Source organism: Aulonocara sp. 'chitande type north' Nkhata Bay, linkage group LG6 (assembly GCF_057382095.1).
Source record: "Aulonocara sp. 'chitande type north' Nkhata Bay isolate Kocher_YH1m ecotype deep benthic linkage group LG6, A_spYH_male_GT1.1, whole genome shotgun sequence".
NCBI classification, from domain to species: Eukaryota; Metazoa; Chordata; class Actinopteri; order Cichliformes; family Cichlidae; genus Aulonocara; species Aulonocara sp. 'chitande type north' Nkhata Bay.
The window spans coordinates 30,616,893-30,638,990 of NC_141349.1; the positions used below are offsets into that span (position 1 = coordinate 30,616,893).

At 39.4% G+C, this 22,098-nt stretch overlaps 2 protein-coding genes across 6 annotated transcripts; one reads left to right on the plus strand and one right to left on the minus strand.

Annotated features, from left to right (window-relative positions):
- Window positions 1-134: 134 nt before the first annotated feature.
- Window positions 135-16,766, minus strand: acox1 (acyl-CoA oxidase 1, palmitoyl). Of its 4 annotated transcripts, none has more exons than XM_086296254.1 (14): window positions 16,549-16,766; window positions 15,302-15,461; window positions 11,369-11,529; window positions 8,045-8,152; window positions 7,827-7,946; window positions 7,596-7,711; window positions 7,017-7,186; window positions 6,468-6,630; window positions 5,835-6,025; window positions 5,386-5,565; window positions 3,306-3,411; window positions 2,578-2,721; window positions 2,205-2,411; window positions 135-1,994 (listed from the first exon to the last, which is right to left on the minus strand). In XM_086296254.1, the coding sequence occupies exons 1-14, from the start codon at window positions 16,655-16,657 to the stop codon at window positions 1,944-1,946; spliced, it is 1,986 nt and encodes a 661-aa protein (XP_086152380.1). In that variant the 5' UTR covers window positions 16,658-16,766; the 3' UTR covers window positions 135-1,943. The 4 variants fall into 4 exon arrangements, with proteins under 4 accessions (XP_086152380.1, XP_086152382.1, XP_086152379.1 ...); XM_086296256.1 differs by lacking the exon at window positions 11,369-11,529 and adding an exon at window positions 11,870-12,030; XM_086296253.1 differs by lacking the exon at window positions 11,369-11,529 and adding an exon at window positions 9,210-9,370 and having other exon boundaries at window positions 16,549-16,765.
- Window positions 16,767-16,777: 11 nt separating this feature from the next.
- On the plus strand, window positions 16,778-21,462 carry ten1 (TEN1 subunit of CST complex). Of its 2 annotated transcripts, none has more exons than XM_086296259.1 (3): window positions 16,778-16,978; window positions 20,264-20,400; window positions 21,060-21,462. In XM_086296259.1, exons 1-3 carry the CDS (start codon window positions 16,890-16,892, stop codon window positions 21,203-21,205), a joined length of 372 nt encoding a protein of 123 aa, XP_086152385.1. In that variant the 5' UTR covers window positions 16,778-16,889; the 3' UTR covers window positions 21,206-21,462. The 2 variants fall into 2 exon arrangements, with proteins under 2 accessions (XP_086152385.1, XP_086152384.1); XM_086296258.1 differs by having other exon boundaries at window positions 16,780-16,978; window positions 20,264-20,421.
- The last annotated feature ends 636 nt before the right edge of the window (window positions 21,463-22,098 follow it).

Consider the following 22,098-nt stretch of genomic DNA (forward strand, 5'->3'; position numbering starts at 1 on the left):
GTAAAAATAAGATACTGTTGGTCAAAGCCAGAAAATTCTGAACTGTATACATGTCACTCATTAATTTATTTCTCCAGATTTTTGTGGACTTTTTTGGTGGGTTTAAAAAAAACAAACAAACCCACACACAATGGTGATATTTCAGGTCATGTCTTTATTTGCCAACCATAAAAACTGTTCTTACTCATTGAAACATGTTTTTATTTTAGCTTTTAAAAAAGAAAAAAACAAAAACAAACCTCAAACAGCTTACTCTTATATAGTGATCATTGTGACCGTTTAACAAATCAAAATAGTTTTGTGAAAAAAACAAAACAAATGAAATGCAATTACTTGTGAGAATATTCTGAATTAGAGTCAAGAAGAAGAAAATAAAACTCCTCCCCACCCACAATGACTGCACAAATTAGAAGACCAGTGTTACGAACAACTTTGTCATCAGAACTTACAGCAGACCCAAACCATTAAATACAGGATCGAAACAGAAGGAGTCATGTGATAACATTCTGAATTAATGGTCAGGCACATAATTATTATACAAATCATCATCGTCTACAGCGAGGTTTTAGATTTAAGCTCACTGCCCAACAAGTCATTTACAAAAAAAAAAAAAAAAAAAAAAAGTAATTTTACTGCTTTGCAGCATCACTTAAACAATTGCACTCTGAGATAAAAGGAACATTTTAGTAAACAAATTCATTTAGATTTCTTAGATTGAAATATGTTAGAATAAATGAAAAAACAAAAAAAATCCATCCAGACCTTAACATAATCATGCTGAGCATTTACAGATACAGAGCCGATACTGTCAGAAACTGAAGCTTTGAGAATCCTAGCGTGCTGAACTTGATCTTCTCTCAGCCCCAAATTTTTTCCACCGTCTCAAATGTGCACACTGCCTCTCAGCTGTCCAGTGAGCTCAGCTCCTATTTATGGAGCACCAATACGGCGGACTTGCCATGTGACATAATGTTGGTCATTGTGTGGGAACAGATGCGGAATAAGAAATAAGAGAAGAGGCAGACAGATTCACCTTTTTGACTGAAATAAGACAACTGGAGGATTTAGGCAGTTAAAGGCTTGTGGGGACTACAGCTGGTGACGTGGGTTTACAGCAGACTGCAGCAGATGCTGTTAAAAACTCCCACATTTCTGGGGTACAGATGCTGAACATTTGATACTAAAACAAAATCACAGATTTCAAGTGAGCCATCAGTTAGCAGTGACTTTTACGATCATTTTATTACAATAAGTGACTGAAGAATCTCTCTTTATGAAAAAGTTTTTCAATCGAAAATTGTATCTGAAACAAACAGAAGTCTGCCATGTTATTGGTTGAATCTTGGTTGAATCACTGATGTGAAACTACTCCTTAAGCAGTACCATGATTGATAAATGTTATGGACAAACAAAAGCCTCTTCAAATAATTAAGAACAACAGTTTGTCACCCTGATTTTACCATTAGCCGATTGCCCACATTATGTAACAATCAGACAATCTGTACTTGCTAGAAGAGAGAGGGAGAAGAAAAAAGGAAATTTCAGGCATGCAGCAAAGAAATTGAGGGGGAAAAAAAAAACTGACCACAAATAATACTTTGCAGTAGATGTTCTGTTCAAAAGGCAGGTCAGTCTAAAATTGTAAATGTGTGATTGTTAGTGTTAAAGCTATTCTTCAGGTCTCTCAGTGGGCTCACTTTATCAATTTTCAGTCTTGGTTGCATTTCCATTTCCCTTCATAAGACACATCTACTCACTTTAAATTCCCTTCTCTCACTCTCTACTATCTTATAGGGTTAGTTCGCCATCTACCATGGCCTTAAGAGGGCTAATATTTGAAATATACCAGCTGGTAGCTAGTAAAAAGCCTCATGGGATAGATTAGTACTGTTGAGCCTGCAGAGTCAAAGGGTCCGGCCAGGAGGTGAGGTTCATGGATCAGTTCACAGTTTGGACCGCAGAGGCTTCAGGTACTTGTGGAAAGATTCGTGTACCTGTAGGGAGGGGGAAAAAAAAGTTGCTGAAATAATGCATTGCATTGTACACAATGATCACACAAACACACAAACAGGTTTAGTGCGAGGTTGGATTTGCCAACATCTTCATTTTCATATAAAACACACTCGAGTTCCACGCTGCTGATAAATGCAAAGAGCAGCTTAGCATTAACACTGTGACCATACAACCTCGTGGGCTCGACTGACCTCTGTAGCATTGAGGGGGGATTTGCGAGCCCACTCGAACATGTGCTCATAAACATTCCCATCGTATCGTCCCAGGACCGAATTCAGCTTCTTGTCGTGGATGTCAAAGGCATCCGCCAGGGCCACAGCGTTGGGCCTCAGCTGAGCCAGCAGCTCCTTGATTCGACTAGAAATCTGCATCACCTGAGGCACGCTCAGCAGTCCGGCCTAGAAAAAGAATTTGAGAAAAACAAAAAACAAAAAAACCAAACCCACAACACCAGCAGCTGTAGAAATTTGGATCTTAGATCAGACCAAGCTGAGCAGTAGAAAGAGCCTTGAAACAGCACTGTTGTGCTTATCTGCTGACCACACACATGATGATTTTGCTTACCTGTAGGAAGTCTCCAGAGTTCTTTGTGATGCCATACAGGGTGTAGAGCAGAGCCAGGGTTGACAGCACTGAGTGTACTGCAGTATCAGCAACCTCCCCAAGCTTGTCAGTAAAGAGTTTCACTACAACATAGTGACAGTGGGCCTGAACACAAGAGAGAGAGAAAAAAAAAAAAGAATATACATATACACACATATATACATACATACACATACACGGGGCGATCGTGGCTCAGGAGTTGGGATTTCGCCTTGTAATCGGAAGGTTGCCGGTTCGAGCCCCGGCTCGGACAGTCTCGGTCGTTGTGTCCTTGGGCAAGACACTTCACCCGTTGCCTACTGGTGGTGGTCAGAGGGCCCGGTGGCGCCAGTGTCCGGCAGCCTCGCCTCTGTCAGTGCGCCCCAGGGTGGCTGTGGCTACAATGTAGCTTGCCATCACCAGTGTGTGAATGTGTGTGTGAATGGGTGGATGACTGGATATGTAAAGTGCTTTGGGGTCCTTAGGGACTAGAAAAGCGCTATATAAATACAGGCCATTTACCATACACACACACACACACACACAAGAAACAGAAGAACCGAAGATACTGACTAGTAACAAACAACCTCCAACTTTAGGGCAATATTCAAAGGGTGACAGATGTTTTAGATATTCTTTTCAAGTAAAACCTTCCAAGGTTAGTCATAATTTATTCATAAAAAAGGACAATCAAGCAAAATTGAACTTACATTTGAGGCTCTGACCAGGTCAATGGCGCTGTTGTTCCAGGCATCCTCCTGACTCTTCCTGCGTTGCAGCTCCTGCTGGATGCTCTTCGCTGCCAGCTCCACTAGACTATAAACACAGAAACATAGCGTGCATTAAGCAACAAAGCCAGAATTACCTCCTTGTGGTTGTAGGTAAGCTGCAGTTTTCCATCCCAGTATGTCTAGACTAAAATGTGTACCGAATGCTCTTCAATGGATCAACATTAAAGATTAGCGCTGACCTACAGAGTTGCATACTGAATACAACTAAATGTGAGTACGATCAGTCTTCCCTTTTCGTTCACAATTATAGATCAAAGAGTGTTTCATGTCACACTAAAGTTGACTTTTAACCTTTTGTGATGGAAAACAAAAAAAGATGAGCCCCTCCTATGACAGTAACTAGTGTTTGCATAATAGACTTAATAGATAAATAGCAGGTTTACACCAAAGACTTGGAGGAAGATAGTACACTAGTTAACCTACAACATTCAAGCTTCAATGAATACATCTAAAATTGGGCTTAGACAGGGATTATGAAGTCCTGGATTAAGGCAAGTAAGCTAAAAATGAGGTTTTATGCTGTGAAATAATGATAAAAAAAACAAACAAACAAACGTTTTTGTGGCATTGCTGATGTTATGACAGATACTGTAAGAGCGGTTTCTTCTTTGGTGGTAAACAAAACAAATGCAGGGGTACAAAGAGAGCATTTTACAACTTGGGGAGGCAGAGCAGCCACCAACCTTAAACACAAATTAACTGAATTAGTTTTAGTCCGAAACGATACAGTATGTGCGCCCTTTGGATGAAACGAGAAACTTCCAGGTGCCTCAAATAATCAGAAACACGTGGATTAAGATAAAAAGGGGAGATGAGAGAAGTTGCCTACGCTCCCTGACAAACACTGCTGAGTCCAAGTTAAACCTGCCTCCCTGATGGATTTATTTAATCTTCAATTTAGAGACGCTTTAATCCTCCCTCTTGCAATCGCCTTAGTTAGAGCAGGCAGAAATGTACGACTGAGCAAATGTCAGACTGTGCAAGTCCATTTTTAAGAAACACCAAACAAGCTTTTTAGTCTGGTTCTTGACTAAAGCCTCACCCCTCCCAAGCCTTACCTACCTGCCAACACAGAGTCAGTGTTTGACACCATAACACTCATTTAGTTTTTTCAGATATGTCAACTCCTCTTATGAAAAACTAGCCTTTTACTACTTTCTTTTCATCTGTTTAGTCCCAATACTTTAAGCATCATTTTCTTAATACTATTAAAAAAAAAAAAAAAAAAAAAACAAACAAAACAAAAAAAAAAAAAAACACCCAATTATAAATGCATATTTGCCTTTTAACCCTCTGATGTTTAAAGTTGGACCACATTTAAAAAAAAAACCCCACACTTCCACCACAGTTGACACTCCTTGCCGGATGGGTTTCGATAATGACAGCTGCATATCATGTCACATGCAGGGAATGACCAACAACTGCAGGTGTAAGTCAGACTTGCACTAGCAAACTGAACTATTAAAGAGATCAGTAGTGACGACTGCAAAACTTGTTTTTAAAAAGAAAATACGGTGTATAACATTTAAGGAAGGACAACACTCAGTGGAAACCCATTCCTAAATATGAATAGGAATCAAAAAGCAACTTTGTCAGAGACCATCGTGATCATGGTTCTCAGTTGTGAAGTGGCAGCATGGAGAGGGCATATTTTACCACCCCGACTGCACTTTACTGTGTAGAAATGTTACTATACACAGTAAAATACACAGATTTCTTCTCTGTACACAGTTTAAAATTTTTTGTACACAACTTCTTTTATGGTTTTTCATTTTTCTAATATCTCCAATTGACTTTTCTTCCTGACTTCTTCCTTTTGCTGCTGGAGCGTGAATTTCCCCAGTGTGCAATCCAATGTTCAAGTTCCACCACCTTTTCTAATGTACGAACCCAGAAAACCTGTACAATTCTACTAGATATATAAATATTAAGGGCAAATAAAAGGAAACGGGTAATATTTCATGTAACAAGGTCATCATCTTTCCCACTGCTTTCTTACATGGCTGCTCGGAGTTTGTAGACCTCCGTCAGGCTAGTCAGGTCATTGATGTCAACCACTGTTGGCCTGGCAGCGACGGGCTGTGGCTGCACCCTCCGCACATCTGCTTCGTTCAGGTATGACACAATGCCGCTCAGCTGCTGGCCTGCCTTAGCCTGTTTGTAGCTCTTCACCAGGTATCTGCAGACACGAGTGTTCAGTTTAACAGTTAGATGCGCGAGATAGCTAGCAGCTGCGTTTCTATCAATTGAAAGCTTTACAGAAATATTTACTGTACCTATTAGAAATAAAAGTTAACATATCTTCATTTTTCAACTAACTGCATGTTTTAGTCATCGGTGTGAAGGTGAGTTTATGAACGGAGCTTATATGTTACACCACCAATACTGACACATAATTCAGCTTCAGTAGTTCTCTAATTTGTGGTGTTAAATGTCACTTTGCGTTACCTGGCAGTCTGCAGCATCATGACTGTATTCTCTCCTTCGTAGGTGCAGGTAGGGGTAAACTCAACATAAATGTCCGGCAAGGCACTGCTTCGAGAGTAACCGTGGCCACCACATGACATGCGGCACACCTCGATGGCTGAGGTCGCTTCCCATGAGGTGAAGGCCTTCAAACCCGCAGACAAGGCATGGAGCTGTGAATTAGAGAGCAAAGCAAGTGAAACAGATTAATTCATAGCTATGAATGAATTAAACTTATGAAATGGGAACAAATATATGGTTTTGAGACAGGCTGGACTGAAAGTGAGTGGAAGAAAAAAAAAAAAAAAAAAAAAAAAGCAGTTTGTCCAAAGAAAGAGGACAGGCCACCATTCCACCAAAAACCAGCAACCGTGCCATCAAACAAAACCATATGCGACACAGATATGCTTCAGAAATGTCTGGTAATTGCTTTTCTAACATTTTGCTCAAAATTCCAAACAGATTTGTTTTTTTTTTTTTTTAAATGTAAAGTGTAAAAATCTATTTAAAAAAAAAAAAAAAGAAAGAAAGAAAGTGTTTTTAAATGTTATGTGATTAATCTGTCCATTGAGCAATTAAGCTTTGCTGCCCCACATGAGGATGGCTGGTCAGTACCTCAGGCATCTCGCTGAAGTCTCCCTGGTTGATGTCTTCAGTAATGCGGTGGTAGGTCTGCCTCATGTACTGGCCAACAAAAGTGAAGGCATAGGCTGTGGCCAGCAGAGGGAACAGCTTGTACTGCTGTGTCTGATAGTCGAGGATCTGAGGCTCTGGCTCTCTGTGCAATAGAAACACAAAACTTTTTTTTTTTTTTTTTTTCATGATTGAAACAGTGACGCAGACGAGCGAGACCACCGAGTTTAATGTCTCAGGTCTTTTTTTTATAGTCACCTATGCAAAAGTTGCAGATGTGTCAATCCTAGCTGTTTGCACTGCAGTATACTTCACATCACATACCGCTGGGATTCATTTTTCCTTTATGCTGATATTCGGGCAAACTAGGAACCACTAGTAGAGTGAAGTACTTTAAAGTACTAGTGTAACGTTCAGCCTGTTCACTTGATTTATTTCAGCTCAACTACAAATTTGTTTTTACTCACTACTTTTGAGTCATGAGATGTTTGTGCAAATGTTTGCATTGACAGCGATCAACTGTCCACTGACCCTGGCCGTATTTCAGACTGGTGACGCACGGCACTGTAGCGGATGGCAATGGTGGAGGACTTTGCAAGGGCTCGAGCTGAATCGGCGACAATCATGGAGCGGATGAACACCATGGTGCCGTAGGTCAGCTTAGTACTTGGTGGTTTCACATAGGTTCCATCTGGCTCCACCTGGTGGACAGAGTCATATTGAAGCCCCACTTGAAATGTATTTATTCTGTATCCATATAACCACCAACACCACCAAGTGTCAATGCATATTACCAAATTGAATAAGTATTTTTTGAGTAATTCTTGCAAGGCATTTGCAAATGTAATCCCAATGAGGACACAATTTCTGACACTCATCAGTTAAACCACCACTGTTAGCACAGATTGGCGCTTGATTATAAAATAATCTGCAAGGAGCAAAAGGACAAGAAATGGTTGAAACATGACCAATAACTGTGCATTATTGCAGTAACGGGGTATAATTTCAAGATCAGCAATTCCCTTCCCAAACATCACAAACAAAGAGCTGAGGTAAATTAATCCACTCATGGCGAATCACTGCTGTTAAAAAGACAAACTTTCATTTCACCTTGGCGTATTTCATCAGCATGTTTTCCCGTGGAATTCGTACGTTCTCCAATTTCAGGAAGCCGTTGTCAACCTCATTGAAGCCAAACTTGGGGCCAATGTCGCCAACAACAATACCTGAGAGAGAAAGACAAACAAAGCTAGTAAGAGAAAAAGTGAGATGGACAGAAAGGATGATGAGGACTTACTTTACAAATATCACATTCAGAAAGTCATCACAGACTGTGGTTACCTGGCAGGGGTAAATGTGTGTTCATATCTCTGATGGGTACGATGAAAGCATGCAGACCATGGCAGTTTCCAAGAGTGTAAAGCTGTGCTAACACTATGGCATGGTTGGAGGTTTTCCCAACTAGAAAGAGAGGGTGAAATGGTTAAAAGCAAAACAAGAAAACCCCACAAACGCTATTCATGATGAAACCCCAGACCTAACGGAGTCAAAACACTTACGTCCTCCGGGCCACCACTTGATGGAGCTCACAGTGGGACTGTTCAAGACAAACTCTTGAGTGGCTGGATCATATGTGGCTGTGGTCTCCAGCCCTCTAAGGTGTGTGCCTGGAGTGATTCAATATGTCAAAGGCCACCAGACACACATGCAGAGAACACAGTTAAAAAGCAAAAGTAGTGCATCACAATGCTGGTTAGACATTAGCAGTCGATCTGATGATTTTTATGCAAAACTACTACTACTGTTAACAAACATGCCTAGACTAAAAATTACATTTACAGAACACAACTTTAGCATCAGAGATGGAAAAAAAAATCTAAGTTTAAACTTATAATAAATTGACAGCACATTTGGCCCTTGAGACTTAAAATGGAGTATCCAGTATAAATTTACTTAAGTAAAATAGCTGAATCCACTTCTCTCCGAGAGAAGCTTGTAGGTGTTTGACAGATCTTAATTTTCAATCACAATTTTAAGATGATTCAGTTCTATGCTGTTTAAGCTGGATTTTACTGGTTTTTAGTTAAAGACATAACAGCCCATGCTGTTAAAGTATAGTAAAGATTATTAGTGAAGACAAGAAAACAAAACAAAAACACAAACCAGATAAGAAGAGCTACTGTGGAACAGGAGGGGTGGCCAGGGAGTACAACAGCCAGTGAGAAACTACTCAATGTTTCTCTGTGTTTACATTTTTTTTTAAAGTTCTGAAAGGAAAACTTTACACTTGTCCAGTGGCCCCGTGGACACAGATGTTATGTAAATGAATCATTAGTTTCAAGATTTTTTTTCTCTTTAACAAAGAAAACACTTCCACTGTTAGAGATATACTGGGTGCATTTACCATCATCTAATCTTAAAGTAGCACAGTGGTTTAACTCTTACTTTGTTTGCAGCAGTTCTCTAGTTGACTAAATTTACCTAAATTCCTTGAAGTGTCTTTAAATAAACCACTTGTACACCAGCGCATATTTTGGTTGGTGAATATACATATTTGAATAATAAACCAGTGTTGAATGCCATGTGTAAAATAAGCAGCACTAAGTTCTTTCTTACTTTAAATTGCAACCAACCTGACTCAATAGTTTGTGGGAATATCAACAATAAAATTAAAAATGGCATCGTGTTCCTAACTGGCCTACTCTGTTTCGGACTTCATTTTACCGTGGCCCATCTCAGTCTGAGCGTAGGTGCCGATGATCTTTAGGGTCCAGGCGGGCATGAAGAAACGGTCCATTTGCTCTGGGGTGGCCTGGTTGAGTAGTGTGGGCAGGAACATCCCGAGATGAAGATCCAGGGGCTCTGGCCTGTCAGGGTGCACACATCTTGGCCACGCAAGGCAGTGGGAAATGGGGAAAAAAGCAGGTTGTAATGTAGAAAGGGCGAGGAGAAGGGACGCAGATGGTGGAAATGATTATGAAGAGTTTAAGACAACGTTAGCAGAGATGAATGAGAAGATAATGATGCAGTTTTGTATCCGCAGAAAGAATTATTTACAGGAATTGAAATAGTGATGCAAGAATAAAAGACATGTGCACAAGCAGCAGAGAAAGAGGTGACAAAGACAAATTAAAACAATTTGTCAGCATGACATGCATATTGGAATTGCTGATTTGATCATGTGGTGAGAATCTAACTTCAAACTTCATAAATGCCATTTTCCAAAAGTTTGTCTTTAGTAGCTGGATCTACACATTTACCCATACCACTGACAGGGATGACCAAGACTTGAACTTTAGCCTACTCTCAGTTTGGGTTGCTCAGTTGGCAACAACTCAAAGCCACCAAAAATGTTTAGGGGAGTTGAACGGATACATAGATGTAAACTGGACCTGCTTGTTACAACGCTGACAGAATGTATATTAATTAAGTCTAAAGAGATAACTGGTAGTGTTATTTATATGCTCGTTTTGAATATGATACTAGTCACATGTTGGGAAATCAAGTTGGGATGGGGCAGCCAAAGTGGAACATTTAATTATTAACATGACTTTGTAGTTACAAAAACAAAACAAAAAAGGATAGTGCTTTCTTTGGTCCTGAGATCATTTACAATGGACAAAAATTGTTTAATGATTTTTGGAACCCATGGTTAGAGTGTCCTGCAGGCTAAAGAGGAGAAGGAACATTAAACAGTCCAGTCATTGAAAGGATTCAGTGTGTCGTGAAAAAAAAATAAACAAAACCAAACAAACAAAAAAAAAAAACCCCAAAACAAAACAGAAGCAGTTAGTTCCTAAACAAAGGAGCAAAAATGTGCCACCCCCAACTTTAATAAAATAGTGTAGCAGGCAGCAAATTCAAAATGAGCAACTGTTGCCAACACACAGTGCAGAGTTTTTATTTTTTTGCATCATTTTCAGTGAATATGGAGTCTAAATCGCAAATTCCAGCAGTCTGATATTAGGAATAGCCTCACAAGAGTGTTAAGGCACCCTTGACCACAACTAAGTGTTCTCTCTAACTGACCCAGTGTAGGCTCAAACCAAACTGAACTGGTGAGTGAATACAGGGGTAAATATTAAGTGCAGCTTTGTGACAGATTTACAAATTCAAAATAACATCCACCAGGCTTTTTAACAGAAAGCCACCAAACAATAGCTGCTTGGCCTACATTCTCTCTCACATAGATTTGCTAATTTCTCAGATTACAAAGAGACATTCAGAGGCCTCATTATGAACTCATGAGCCACAAACTTCTGCAGCTTATAATGCTGCTTCTCTTACTCTTTCAAGACTTCGTGAAAAAGACAACTGAACTAGTTTCATGTTTCTAGTTCCCATCATTTCAAATCCACAGGCCAAACAAAGACAGGCCATCTCTGATCAGTTATTCAGTCTTAATTGTTAAAATCATGCATAGAAAAGAGTGCAAATCAGGGGAGCAATCAAAATATACACAAGCTTCATAATCGGGGCATTATCAACATAGAAAGGGGAATGAAAGAGTCAGTGGGAAGGAAGTAGACTTAGAAACTGCTTATGGGAAAGTGTTGATGACATAAAACTAGTTTAATATTTAGGGTCTAAATGGGAACTTCTACTGAAGCTACGCTAATAGCATGGATAGATCTACATGTAGCGTCTTTTAGAAAAGCATGCAAACTGCAAACACAATCATAAGGACACACATGCAACTACTTTGGATTTTCTCAATATTTTGCTTCTGTCAAACACATACAAGAAATTAGAGTTATGGTTTTAAATGTTTTATTCTTTTGCTCAAATGTGACTGCTGATCATTTATCAGCAGAGGATGATAAAGTTTTGTCCAAGGGCCTTAATCAACATTCAGGAAGTTCAAAGCTAAGTCCAGGACTGACCGTGACCCATCTCAGTTTGGGCATAAGTGCCCATCACCCGGTAGGACTCTGCCAAAGGCAACCATTTCTTTTTTTGGTGATGGTCACATTGGCTGTGCAGGAATGGGATGAACATGGCAAAGTGTAGTCCCAAAGGCTCCTGATTGTTGCCTTTGACCATACTGGGTAAAGGGAAGTGTACACAAGTGTGGTTCAGACAATGTTAACTCGCATATTAGACATGGATAATTTGATTACATCCAATTGGAAGTTTTCTACATACATCAAGTTTGGATCTGTCAAACACATACAAGAAATCAGAGGTATTCTTGGTGTTAAACACTTTTCCCATCCTGCTTAAAATGGCATTTTGCCTGGCCTTAGAGATCATTTATTAAACTTTTTTGGGGAAAAATAAAAATTGTAAATTTGAAGCGTTTCAACACAGAATCATTAAGTTTTGTCTAAGGAACTCCAGAAAAATTAAGTTAATTTGTGTCAAAAGCTAAATCCAAGACTGACCGTGACCCATCTCAGTTTGGGCATATGTGCCCACCACCTGGAAGGACTCTGTCAGAGGCAACCATTTCTTTTTTTGCTGAGAGTCACACTGGCTGTGCATGGTTGGAAGGAACACCCCAAAATGTATTCCCATAGCCTCAGGGATGTTGCCTTTGACCATACTGGGTGAATACAAGGTCAGATTTACCATCAACTCAAATGTTAGATGACTGCATTATTTTATGACATCAAGTTTATTTCCTATATAGTGATATTAAGTTTGGATCTGTCAAACATACAAGAAGAGAGAGACACTCTGTTCAACAGTTCCCAGTTTTGCTAAAATAAAACAACCCCAAAATAGTCTCGTCTTCCCCAAAATATAACTTAGATTAAACTCTCAAAAGTTGCAAATTTGAGGCATTTTAGCACAGCATCATGAAGTTGTGTCTAAGGGTCTTAAATAGTCAAGCCAATAAGTTTAAAGTAAATCCAAGAATGACTGTGACCAGTTTGGCCAGATTTTACCAAGTGGAGCAACCCCCCCCACACACACACACACACAAAAAAAAAAAAGCAAAAATGCAAGTGAAGAGATCTAACAGTACTCATTTTAAAACAAAGATGCATGGACTTTAATGTACAAAGTGTGCTAATTAGCCAGTCAAAATATACCCAATGAACCCAGTAAATAACCAAAACAGTGTGTGCATTAGGGCTGCCACAAACGATTATTTTGATAGTCGACTAGTCACCGATTATTTTTGCGATTAGTCGACTAATCAGATCATCATCCATTGGACGTAAAACGTACAGCTTATTGCACCAGCAGCATCTGCTCTTATATAACTATCATTAGCTTACAGCTTTAAGTGTTTAAGGTATGTGCTAACTAAAAATAAAGACAAGATGATAGTTTGTTTCAGTGAAGTTTAATAAACTCCTTGCTATCTAAAATATAACAGGACACTGGAGTATATTCTGGAGCATCTCACACTTCTGATAATCAGTTGTCTGCTTGACGTTTATTCAGCTGTGTAAAAACTAGAACTTTAATCTCAGCCAAACAGATTTACTCAGGAACAAATAAAATACTAAAAGAAAAAAAAAAGCCAAACAATAACATTTTTAAGTTATCTAAGTGACTCATATGTTTAACCTGAGTAGCGAAAGACGGCGGTGGGTTTGAAAACGATTTGCCGGGAGTCCGGTGTTCTCACAGCTCTAGTTAGCCTAGCCCCCGGCTAGCTATCGAGCTAGTGGGTAACAGACGTCTCCGAAAACGTCGGAGCGCTTTTGAAAATATGTGGTGTCTTGATAAACTGAGCAGATATTTGAGGTTTACACAGCTACATTCCCGCCTGAAAATATGTTAAACGTTTATTTTGTGACCCAGAAAGAATAAGAGTAATATTAAAACTAACTAGCTGCCGCCATTGTTGGAAACTGAGCTGGGCCGTGCTATGAATTCTGGGACACAGCTTCTTCTTCGGGGTTTAACGGCAGCTGGCATCCTTGTACATGCAGTGCTGCCATCTTCTGTTTCAATCCGTTATTACACTCTTAAATCCTACTACTTATTCCTGCGTCTTTTGTGATCTTACAAAGCTTCAAACGACGCGTCGACTATTAAATCAGTCGTCGACAATTTTGATAGTCGACGTAATCGTGACTAGTCGACTAATCGTGGCAGCCCTAGTGTGCATGGAAATGCAGATTTTAAACATGTGCTTCTCTACAAAAGCATTTAACAATTCAGATGAACTGGAGGCAGTGGAAGGAAAACCAATAGGGAATGTTTGGTTTTCTTTTTTTCTTTTTAAAAATGGGGCAACCCTCTTAGAAATTGCTGGGGACTGTGTGCAGATAAATCTGTACGATCTCTAGACAGATCCAACAGCTCAAGTGAAATACATGACAAACTATTACAGCGATTGTGTAGATAATGAACAAAGAACTTTGCTTACAGTCAGATCCTGACCCATCTGCTTTTTTAATAAGTGGAAACATTTTTCCCTGTATGTTATGCAATGTTGCAAGCCAAAGCCCCATTAAAAGCTGTATTTTGGCAGACATTTCAGTACAGCATGCATTATGTGGTAGTGGGGAAATTTTAAAACATTTAAAAATTAAAACAAACAGGTAACGTGTCATGTTGCAGAGCTCTGTGTGTATGCACCTCTGAGAAAAAGGCACAGAGTTGCTCTTGTGCTCTTTGCAGTTTTCATTGTGGATCAATCTCTATGCAGAAATATGACATTCAACCTGAAACACTCCAAACCCATCTGCTCACTGTTCCTCATCAAAATATGACAATAGTCTTCAGTAATATGAGGACCAGAAGAATGTGGGGCTCAGCTCTAAACATGCAGGGTGAGAACTCAGTGACGAGCTACAGATCATTTGGGGATTTTTGACTGTTAATAAATCTGGTCATGTGTCTTGACAACTCAAAGGATTTGTATGAATATGTGCAGTTTACAGTGGAAGTAAAGCTGCACTGCATGGTAGAGCTTTGAAGAATTGAGTTTAAGTAAATGCACACAGCTCATGAAGAAAGCGCACGATACGTGGCAGATTGCTGCCCTCTAACACAATTTTAATCTTTTGCGAACTTTGCTCCAGCTGCTTTTGTTGTTGACTTAGTTGCAAGACTGGTTTAAAAAAAAAAAATCTACTTGATTGGGTTCAATTTGGAGGGGGGAGGGGGGCTCTTAACCTCCTAGGACCTGGCGTCCACATATGTGAACATCACATTTTGGGTTATTTAGACCAAAATACTAAAATTTGCTCTACAAGGGCCTGATATCCACTTACGAGGACATTATACTGCTACTGTTCTATCGAAATTTTAAACAAAAATCCTCATAAGTGGCTCTCATTTTTCTCAGAAACAAAAATTAGGTAAAACTTTTTTTATTTTTTTTTAAGTAATTCTTTGTTTTTACATTCATCAGGTTCCAATCAGCCCAAATATCAAAGAGAAATTAAAAATGCATGCCGTGGAAGAGTTCGGGTCTTAGGAGGTTAATTAAGAAAACTATATTAGGGCCGTTCATGTAACATCTGTGACACTGAGATTATTGCTCGGGAACAAACATTGGTTTTCGTTGCTTTGCATATCGCACACGAGCTGACAGAGAAGGTGGGTGGATAATTTGATTACTGTCAAAGTACAGTCGGGGTGTAGTAACATTAACGTACACCACATACACGATACTTTACCTTTGAGCCTCACATCATTTGCTTCATAAGAACATTTCGTTAAGCCTTTTTATGAGTATACGCTGAAATGCACTGAGTGTGATAAGCCCCCCCTCCCCACTTATACTTCTACAGATGAACAGCATCTACACACAAACGAGTGGATTTAAACATTTGCAGGCTGTTGTTTAATAACAAACCCATTTACTTTAACAGTTGGCTTTATGAGCAGATTCCTCTACCACATACCTCTTATAGTGGTAGATCTCCTCTGGGTCAGCAATACCATACTCTCTGAGCTTCAGGATCATTTGGGCACTTTTTCTAACGGCTTGGTCATAGCGCTCACTGCGGGACAAGAAGTTTGGGTCTTCTTCCTTAAAGTCTGGGTCGCTGAAAACGAGTGACTCTACAGTGGAAATTCAAACATTCATGCATTAGTAAGGCAGCTATTAATTGAACAGGTATGGCACGCTGAAAAGGATGAATCCCACAAATACCTCAAGGCCAAACACATAGTAAGCCTGTTTCACCAGAATTGAGTAGGACACAACCACTCAGCATCCTATAATAAACTGTAAAGAAGTCATTCGCTTAGCAGAATGGTTTTAGTGTCCCCCCCCCCCCCCCCCCTATGTAAAAGACAGTAATTACATTTCTAAAAGAGGTCACATGGGAAGCTGGGATTGCTGCAAAGGTAACTCTACACATAAGCTGAGTTCAGTTCTGCTTAATATCAATAACTAATTCTTTCTCTTTATGAAGTTATTGGTGTGATTCTCCAGTCCCATGTGGCCCCTTGGGAAAATTAATTGTTCCCCCCTGTCCTGTGATCCCTGATGACACAAGAAACAGCTTCCGTTAGCTTGGCATTAGCAGTTTATCAGTTTACATGAGAGACACATTAACCTTTACTAAAAAAAAACACTGCAAATGCCCGTTTATTGATTTCCACAATGCCAAATTCCAGCTTGAATTTGGACAAGTTGTACGTGCTGAACTAACATTACACGGGACGTGTCAGCAGTTTGGGTTCATCTACCGCTGTCCACAATAAAATAAAAAAAAAAGAGAAAAAAAAGAAGTGGGTTAAAGTGCATTGCTTCAGTACAGTGAAACGCATGAAACGTAATCATAAATATAAATGACACTAAAGCCGAATTTAGATTCGGATCGCATAAAAATCATTGTGGCACAGTCACCTTCAGAAATGCCACTTTAAACTAATAATTCTGAGACTGATATCTAAAACATATAAAAGTGTGTTGCACCCCGGACACTAAAAGTCACCTGCAGGTTATGAGAGCTGCTAACACCTTAGCTAACAGCCGATGGAAACACGGCTGTGCTAACATTAAACTTCTCTTACCTTCACGTGAGTGTTTTTTACTTAAATACAAGTACAGGTCTCATGATCGTATTAAATCAAAACAGTCAGCAGCACCAAACGCGTTAAAATAACATGTTTTGATCAAGGAAGACATTTACAATCTCACCAATTTCTCGCCTTCTTCTGGTCTTTTCTGGGCCACCGTCCAAAATAAAGGTCAGTTTTTCGACGTCAAACGTGGCATTTTTTCTTTCCTTAACGATATCAGGATTCATGGTTCCGTCTCAGACTGGAAACAATACTTACTACTTAAAACTATGAAGCGACCCAGATCCTAAAACTCCTGCAAACTGACGGCTTCTCCTGAATCGGCCTCTTATCCACGCAGGCGCAGAGAGGCGGAGGTAAGCCACGTGACATGTAGCGCGGAAGTACCAAGTCGTCTTCAGTTAAACGACTCTTAAATTTTAATCATACAAACCAAACATTTTTTTTTAAGAAATCGGGATGCTGCCCTTAGCTGCAGTTTTTCATTTCCCCTGGGAAATAAACTCTGGAAGCGTGGAGGAAGGACAATCAGTCAGAACATTTGGCAGGTGGGTTTTGTTTCAAACTAGAAAAAAATCTTCCGTGTGTGGTTAATGAGATCACGAACAGCCAGTTGTGACAAGCATAATATCTTGTATATACCTGATCTAATGTGGTCAGAGAGGACAGAATCAGACTTATATTAGTAGAGCTACGACTTTTGGTTGTATTTCAGTAAATTCGATATTTAATTTAAATTTTCTAAAGCATCTGTTTGTTGATTTAGCCCACACACCTTTATTTTTCCATAGGCATTAAGAGGGTAAGTAGCAACCAGATGCTGAGAATCAAATGCAGTTGAGCTATTGACCATGGGTAAAATGTGAACTTTTGACAGTTTTCTGGCTAGGAGCATTCAGATGTCTTTTAACATGGTGCCAAGGAGGAAAAATATCAACAATGATCTTTGATCATTAAAGCAATCTTCACTGCTTATCTGTCTGAGATGGATTACAAGACCAACCAATCTAAAGTCCATCGTTCAATAGTGAATTATTCACAAGTGGAAAAATATTCAAGACCGTTGACAGTCTTCCCAGAGGTCCATGCCCCATCAAATTCAACTAAAGGTCAGCCGTCTAATGGCCAGAGAAATAGAAAAAATGTTAGTTGTCAAAGTATCTTGAACTCTACAGGCTTCAGTTAGCCTATTAAATATTAAAGTTCATGATCATACTATTAGAAAACAAGACCAAAGCGGAGATATTAGACTATAATGAACAGCACCACATTTGGCAAATCAAATGCAGCATGTCAGCACGAACATTATGGGCCATAATTCCTCCACAATGATATTAGACACCGATAAAGTCATTTGTCAGAAAACGATTACTTCACGTTACTGTTGTTAAAGGTCAAACCACCTTCAAGTTACTGAATCATGAGGTGTACTTAGTTTTTCACTGCATGTGTTACAGTTAGAGACTTATTATACTTTCACAAATTAAGGCAATAGGATGCAGTACAAGTAAAAGGTGTTTGTAAGATAGTTAAAGTCTGAAAAACTGTTATTAAAACCATACAGTTTCTGAAAATTTCCTCTTAAAAATGAAAATCTTTGAAAATGAACTTTCTCTGCACTCTAGGATTTTTGCTGTCTTCACTGACTGGCAGCAGCACTGAGGGTGGTAGATGTTGACTCAGGCAGAAATGACTGTGTAACTGACATTAATGATTTCATAGCGCTTCTCTGCTCATACACCTTTATTTATCGTTATCCCCTATTCTCCTGTTTGTCACCTAAAACGTAAGTAATTTATAAAGTTTACTTTTATAATTAAAAAGTAAACATATGTCTGAACACAGACAGAACACAGACAGTGGAAAAATGTCAGTCCTAGTTTTACTGGATCTCAGTGCAGCATTTGATACAGTTGACCACAACATATTACTCAAACGACTGGAGAACTGGACAGGTCTTTCAGGAACTGTACTAAACTGGTTCAAAACATACTTAGAAAACAGGAAATACTTTGTATCAATAGGTAACTTCACATCCGAGCAGACAAGTATCACATGTGGAGTTCCCCAAGGTTCCATCTTGGGACCCCCTCTGTTTAACATTTACATGCTCCCACTGGCACAGATTATAAAGAACAACAAAATAAACTACCACAGCTATGCAGATGACACACAAATATATATCACAATGTCACCAGGAGACCGAGGCCCTGTACAGGCTCTTGGTAAATGCATTGAGGAAATTAATGACTGGTTGTGCCACAATTTTCTCCAACTAAACAAAAACAAAACTGAAGTAATAGTCTTTGGCGCCAAAGAAAAACGATTACAGGTCACCAGAGAACTTCAATCTATACATCTAAAAACCACAAACCAGGCGAGAAATTTGGGTGTAGTGATGGATGCAGACCTAAACTTAGAAAAACACATTAAGACAATAACAAAATCAGCTTACTATCACCTCAAGAATATATCAAGGATAAAAGATCTGATGTCTCAACAGGACCTGGAAAAACTAGTCCATGCATTCATTTTTAGTAGGCTTGATTACTGTAACAGCATCTTTACAGGTCTACCTAAAAAATCAGTCAGACAACTACAGCTCATTCAGAACTCTGCTGCTCGAGTCCTCACTAAGACCAAAAAAGTGGACCACATCAGTCCAGCTCTGAAGTCTTTACACTGGCTGCCTGTCCGTCAGAGGATAGACTTTAAAGTTCTGATGCTGGTCTATAAAGCTCTGAATGGTTTAGGACCAAAATACATCAGTGACCTCCTGACCCAGTATGAACCTTCCAGATCCCTCAGGTCATCTGGATCCGGTCTTTTATCAGTTCCCAGAGTCAGAACCAGACATGGAGAAGCTGCATTCAGCTTTTATGCTCCTTATATCTGGGACAAACTCCCAGAAAGCCTCAGATCAGCTGAAACACTCAGTTTATTTAAATCCAGGTTGAAGACTCACCTGTTCTCAGCTGCATTTGAATAAAGCACCAAATCCACACTTTAAGCTTAAATTTCAAAACTTACACTAACTACTGATCTTATCTGTTTTGATTTTATATACTGTTTTGTTTGTTTGTTAAGCTTAAATTTCAAAACTTACATTAACTACTGATTTTATCTACTGTTCTGATTTTATCTGTTTTAATTTAATATACTGTTTTGTTTGTTTGTTTGTTTGTTAAGTGGGTTTAGAGCTCTGGGTAGCTCCCCAGCTGGGTCTAGACTGGGTCTAGAGAGTATTTTAAATTCAGGGAATTTAAAATAGAAAGTAGCTCGTCCACAGAAGGACTGGTAGCTCCCCTTACGATAAGGGTTCAGATCGTGCGAACAGGTGTGAAATGTGTGTGTTTAGTTAGTTTGTTTGTTTGCTTGTTTTAATCAATTTTAAATCATGCTTTTTATTTGTTTTTGTTTCTAATGTCTCTGTAAAGCACTTTGAATCACCTTGTTGTTGAATTGTGCTATACAAATAAATTTGCCTTGCCTTGCCTTGCCTTATTACTATCAATTTAAAAAACAAATGGAGCAGATTAAACATACAGAAGCTACTGTGTTGTTCACACTTTATGGCCCCATTGGCTGTTCATTAAACCACTAAAACATACACAGATCAGCGATTATATCTTCTACATAGATTTAGACCGTACTGCCCTGTTTACACACTTTTTAAAAAAAAATATTGAAGGGTAGCTTTTGTGAACCGGTTGTGTAAATGATTATTTAAATTGTAAATCATACAAAGTTACTCTTGTATAGCTCAATAACTAAACCACGGATCTGGAAATGAACCAAATTCACTTTAAAATGTTTTACTCATTTTTTTTCAGACTTGTATGCTATCAGCCTGAGGAGTCCAGGGCTACGCTGTCAGCACAGCATGCTTCTAAAGAGCACCGTGTGGTTGTCCACACCTTGTTTGTGGAGCCCTTCAACCCCATAATTGGAGCCCAGTACACTGTGCTGGGTGAGATAGAAAATGATGAGAGTAAGAGAAATATTTCACACAGACAGACAGTGTGCAAAAATGTTGCAGGGGACTGTTCAGATGTTAATTTACCCTCACATAACTTAAAAATGGGAAACATTAAGCAAGTGTCAGTTTGTCCTGTGTGTGGTTGACCTGATGCCAGCTTTAAATGCTATGTTTGTTTGTTTGCGTTTGTTTTGGAGCGACCGTGGCTCAGGGGGTTGGGAAGTGTTGGGAAGCGTCTGTAACCGGAAGGTCACTGGTTCGATCCCCGGGCTCTCTGTCCTGGTCGTTGTGTCCTTGGGCAAGACACTTTACCCTTCCGCCTACAGGTGATGGCCAGAGGGGCCGATGGCGCGATATGGCAGCTTTGCTTCTGCCCCAGGGCAGCTGTGGCTACAACCGCAACTTGCCTCCACCAGTGTGTGAATGTGAGAGTGAATGAATAGTGGTATTGTAAAGCGCTTTGGGTGCCTTGAAAAGCACTATATAAATCCAATCCATTATTATTATTTTGGGCAAATGTAAATTGCAGTTCAGTACCAGTGAAATTTCTTTGACTCTATTTAGCTTTATGCTGCCTTTTGAAAAATTTAATTCAGGGATGATGTTTTAGTGCTATCACCTGCCTGTGTTTGTAACTTCTTGTCCTACAGGAGTCGGTGCAATGGTCCGTGCCCGTGTGCTGAACTGTGTTGACGGTGTAAACATTGCCCTTCTGGAGAAAGCCATCACTGAACAAAGAAACTTCTTCACAGAGAGGGAGCGCAAACTGGGTGCACAACCTGCAGATGCAACATGATCAGGGACTTTATTCATGTGGTTTCTTTGGTCATCAGAGCTGCAGTGATGCCCCTTGCTGTGCTGTCTGAACAGTGAACTTAATAACTGTCTAAATTTGCGTAAAAGACACGGGTTCACTTCTGAGAGTTTAAATGACTGTCCTGATCTGGGATTTTTCTGCACTTGATCAAGGGATTGCTTTTAAACAGCTAAAGCCCCGCATTAGTGGGGCATTATTAGATTTTCTTGTAGGGTCATTAAAGAGTTACAAACAGATGGTTTGGGTTTATGGCTCATAAATATGTCACATTTTTAGTTTTGTCTGTGATTCTGAAGACTCAAGGTGATGATTCGGCATGGACACAGCTTTAAAGATATGAGCAAATATCCGTATGCATGTAATATGATAAAACTTCACTATATGTCCAAACACACTGGGCCATCAGGAGCAGCTTGGCCATGGAAACATCAGTGCCAGAAGAGGTTAGGATTCTGTAGCTGTTAAGCCAGCAGAGTTTTGGTGAATATTATGCATTGCACCTCAAGCTGGTGCCCCCTTTCTGTAACTGTGCGTTGTCTGCTACTTTGAGACTGAATTGCGTCCTATAAACTTTGCAAACGTAATATTGGGAAATCTCATCTGACTGTTAAAGTTTAGGTCAGGTTTATGTTGTCTGTCCCATTAATTTTATCAGCCAAGTGTGTTCTTAGCAGAAGTTAATATTAAGAAATGATCAGATGTAGAAATTTTTGTACAAATTGAAATAAAGGATTGTTTGAGTCATCAGTGGCTTCCTTTTAAGCCCCTTTTTGGAATCTATCATTTGCCTTAAATGTTTCATGAAAACAATTTTAATATTAGTCTAAGATCACCCAAGTAAATTTAAAAATACAGGTTTTATTGATTAATTT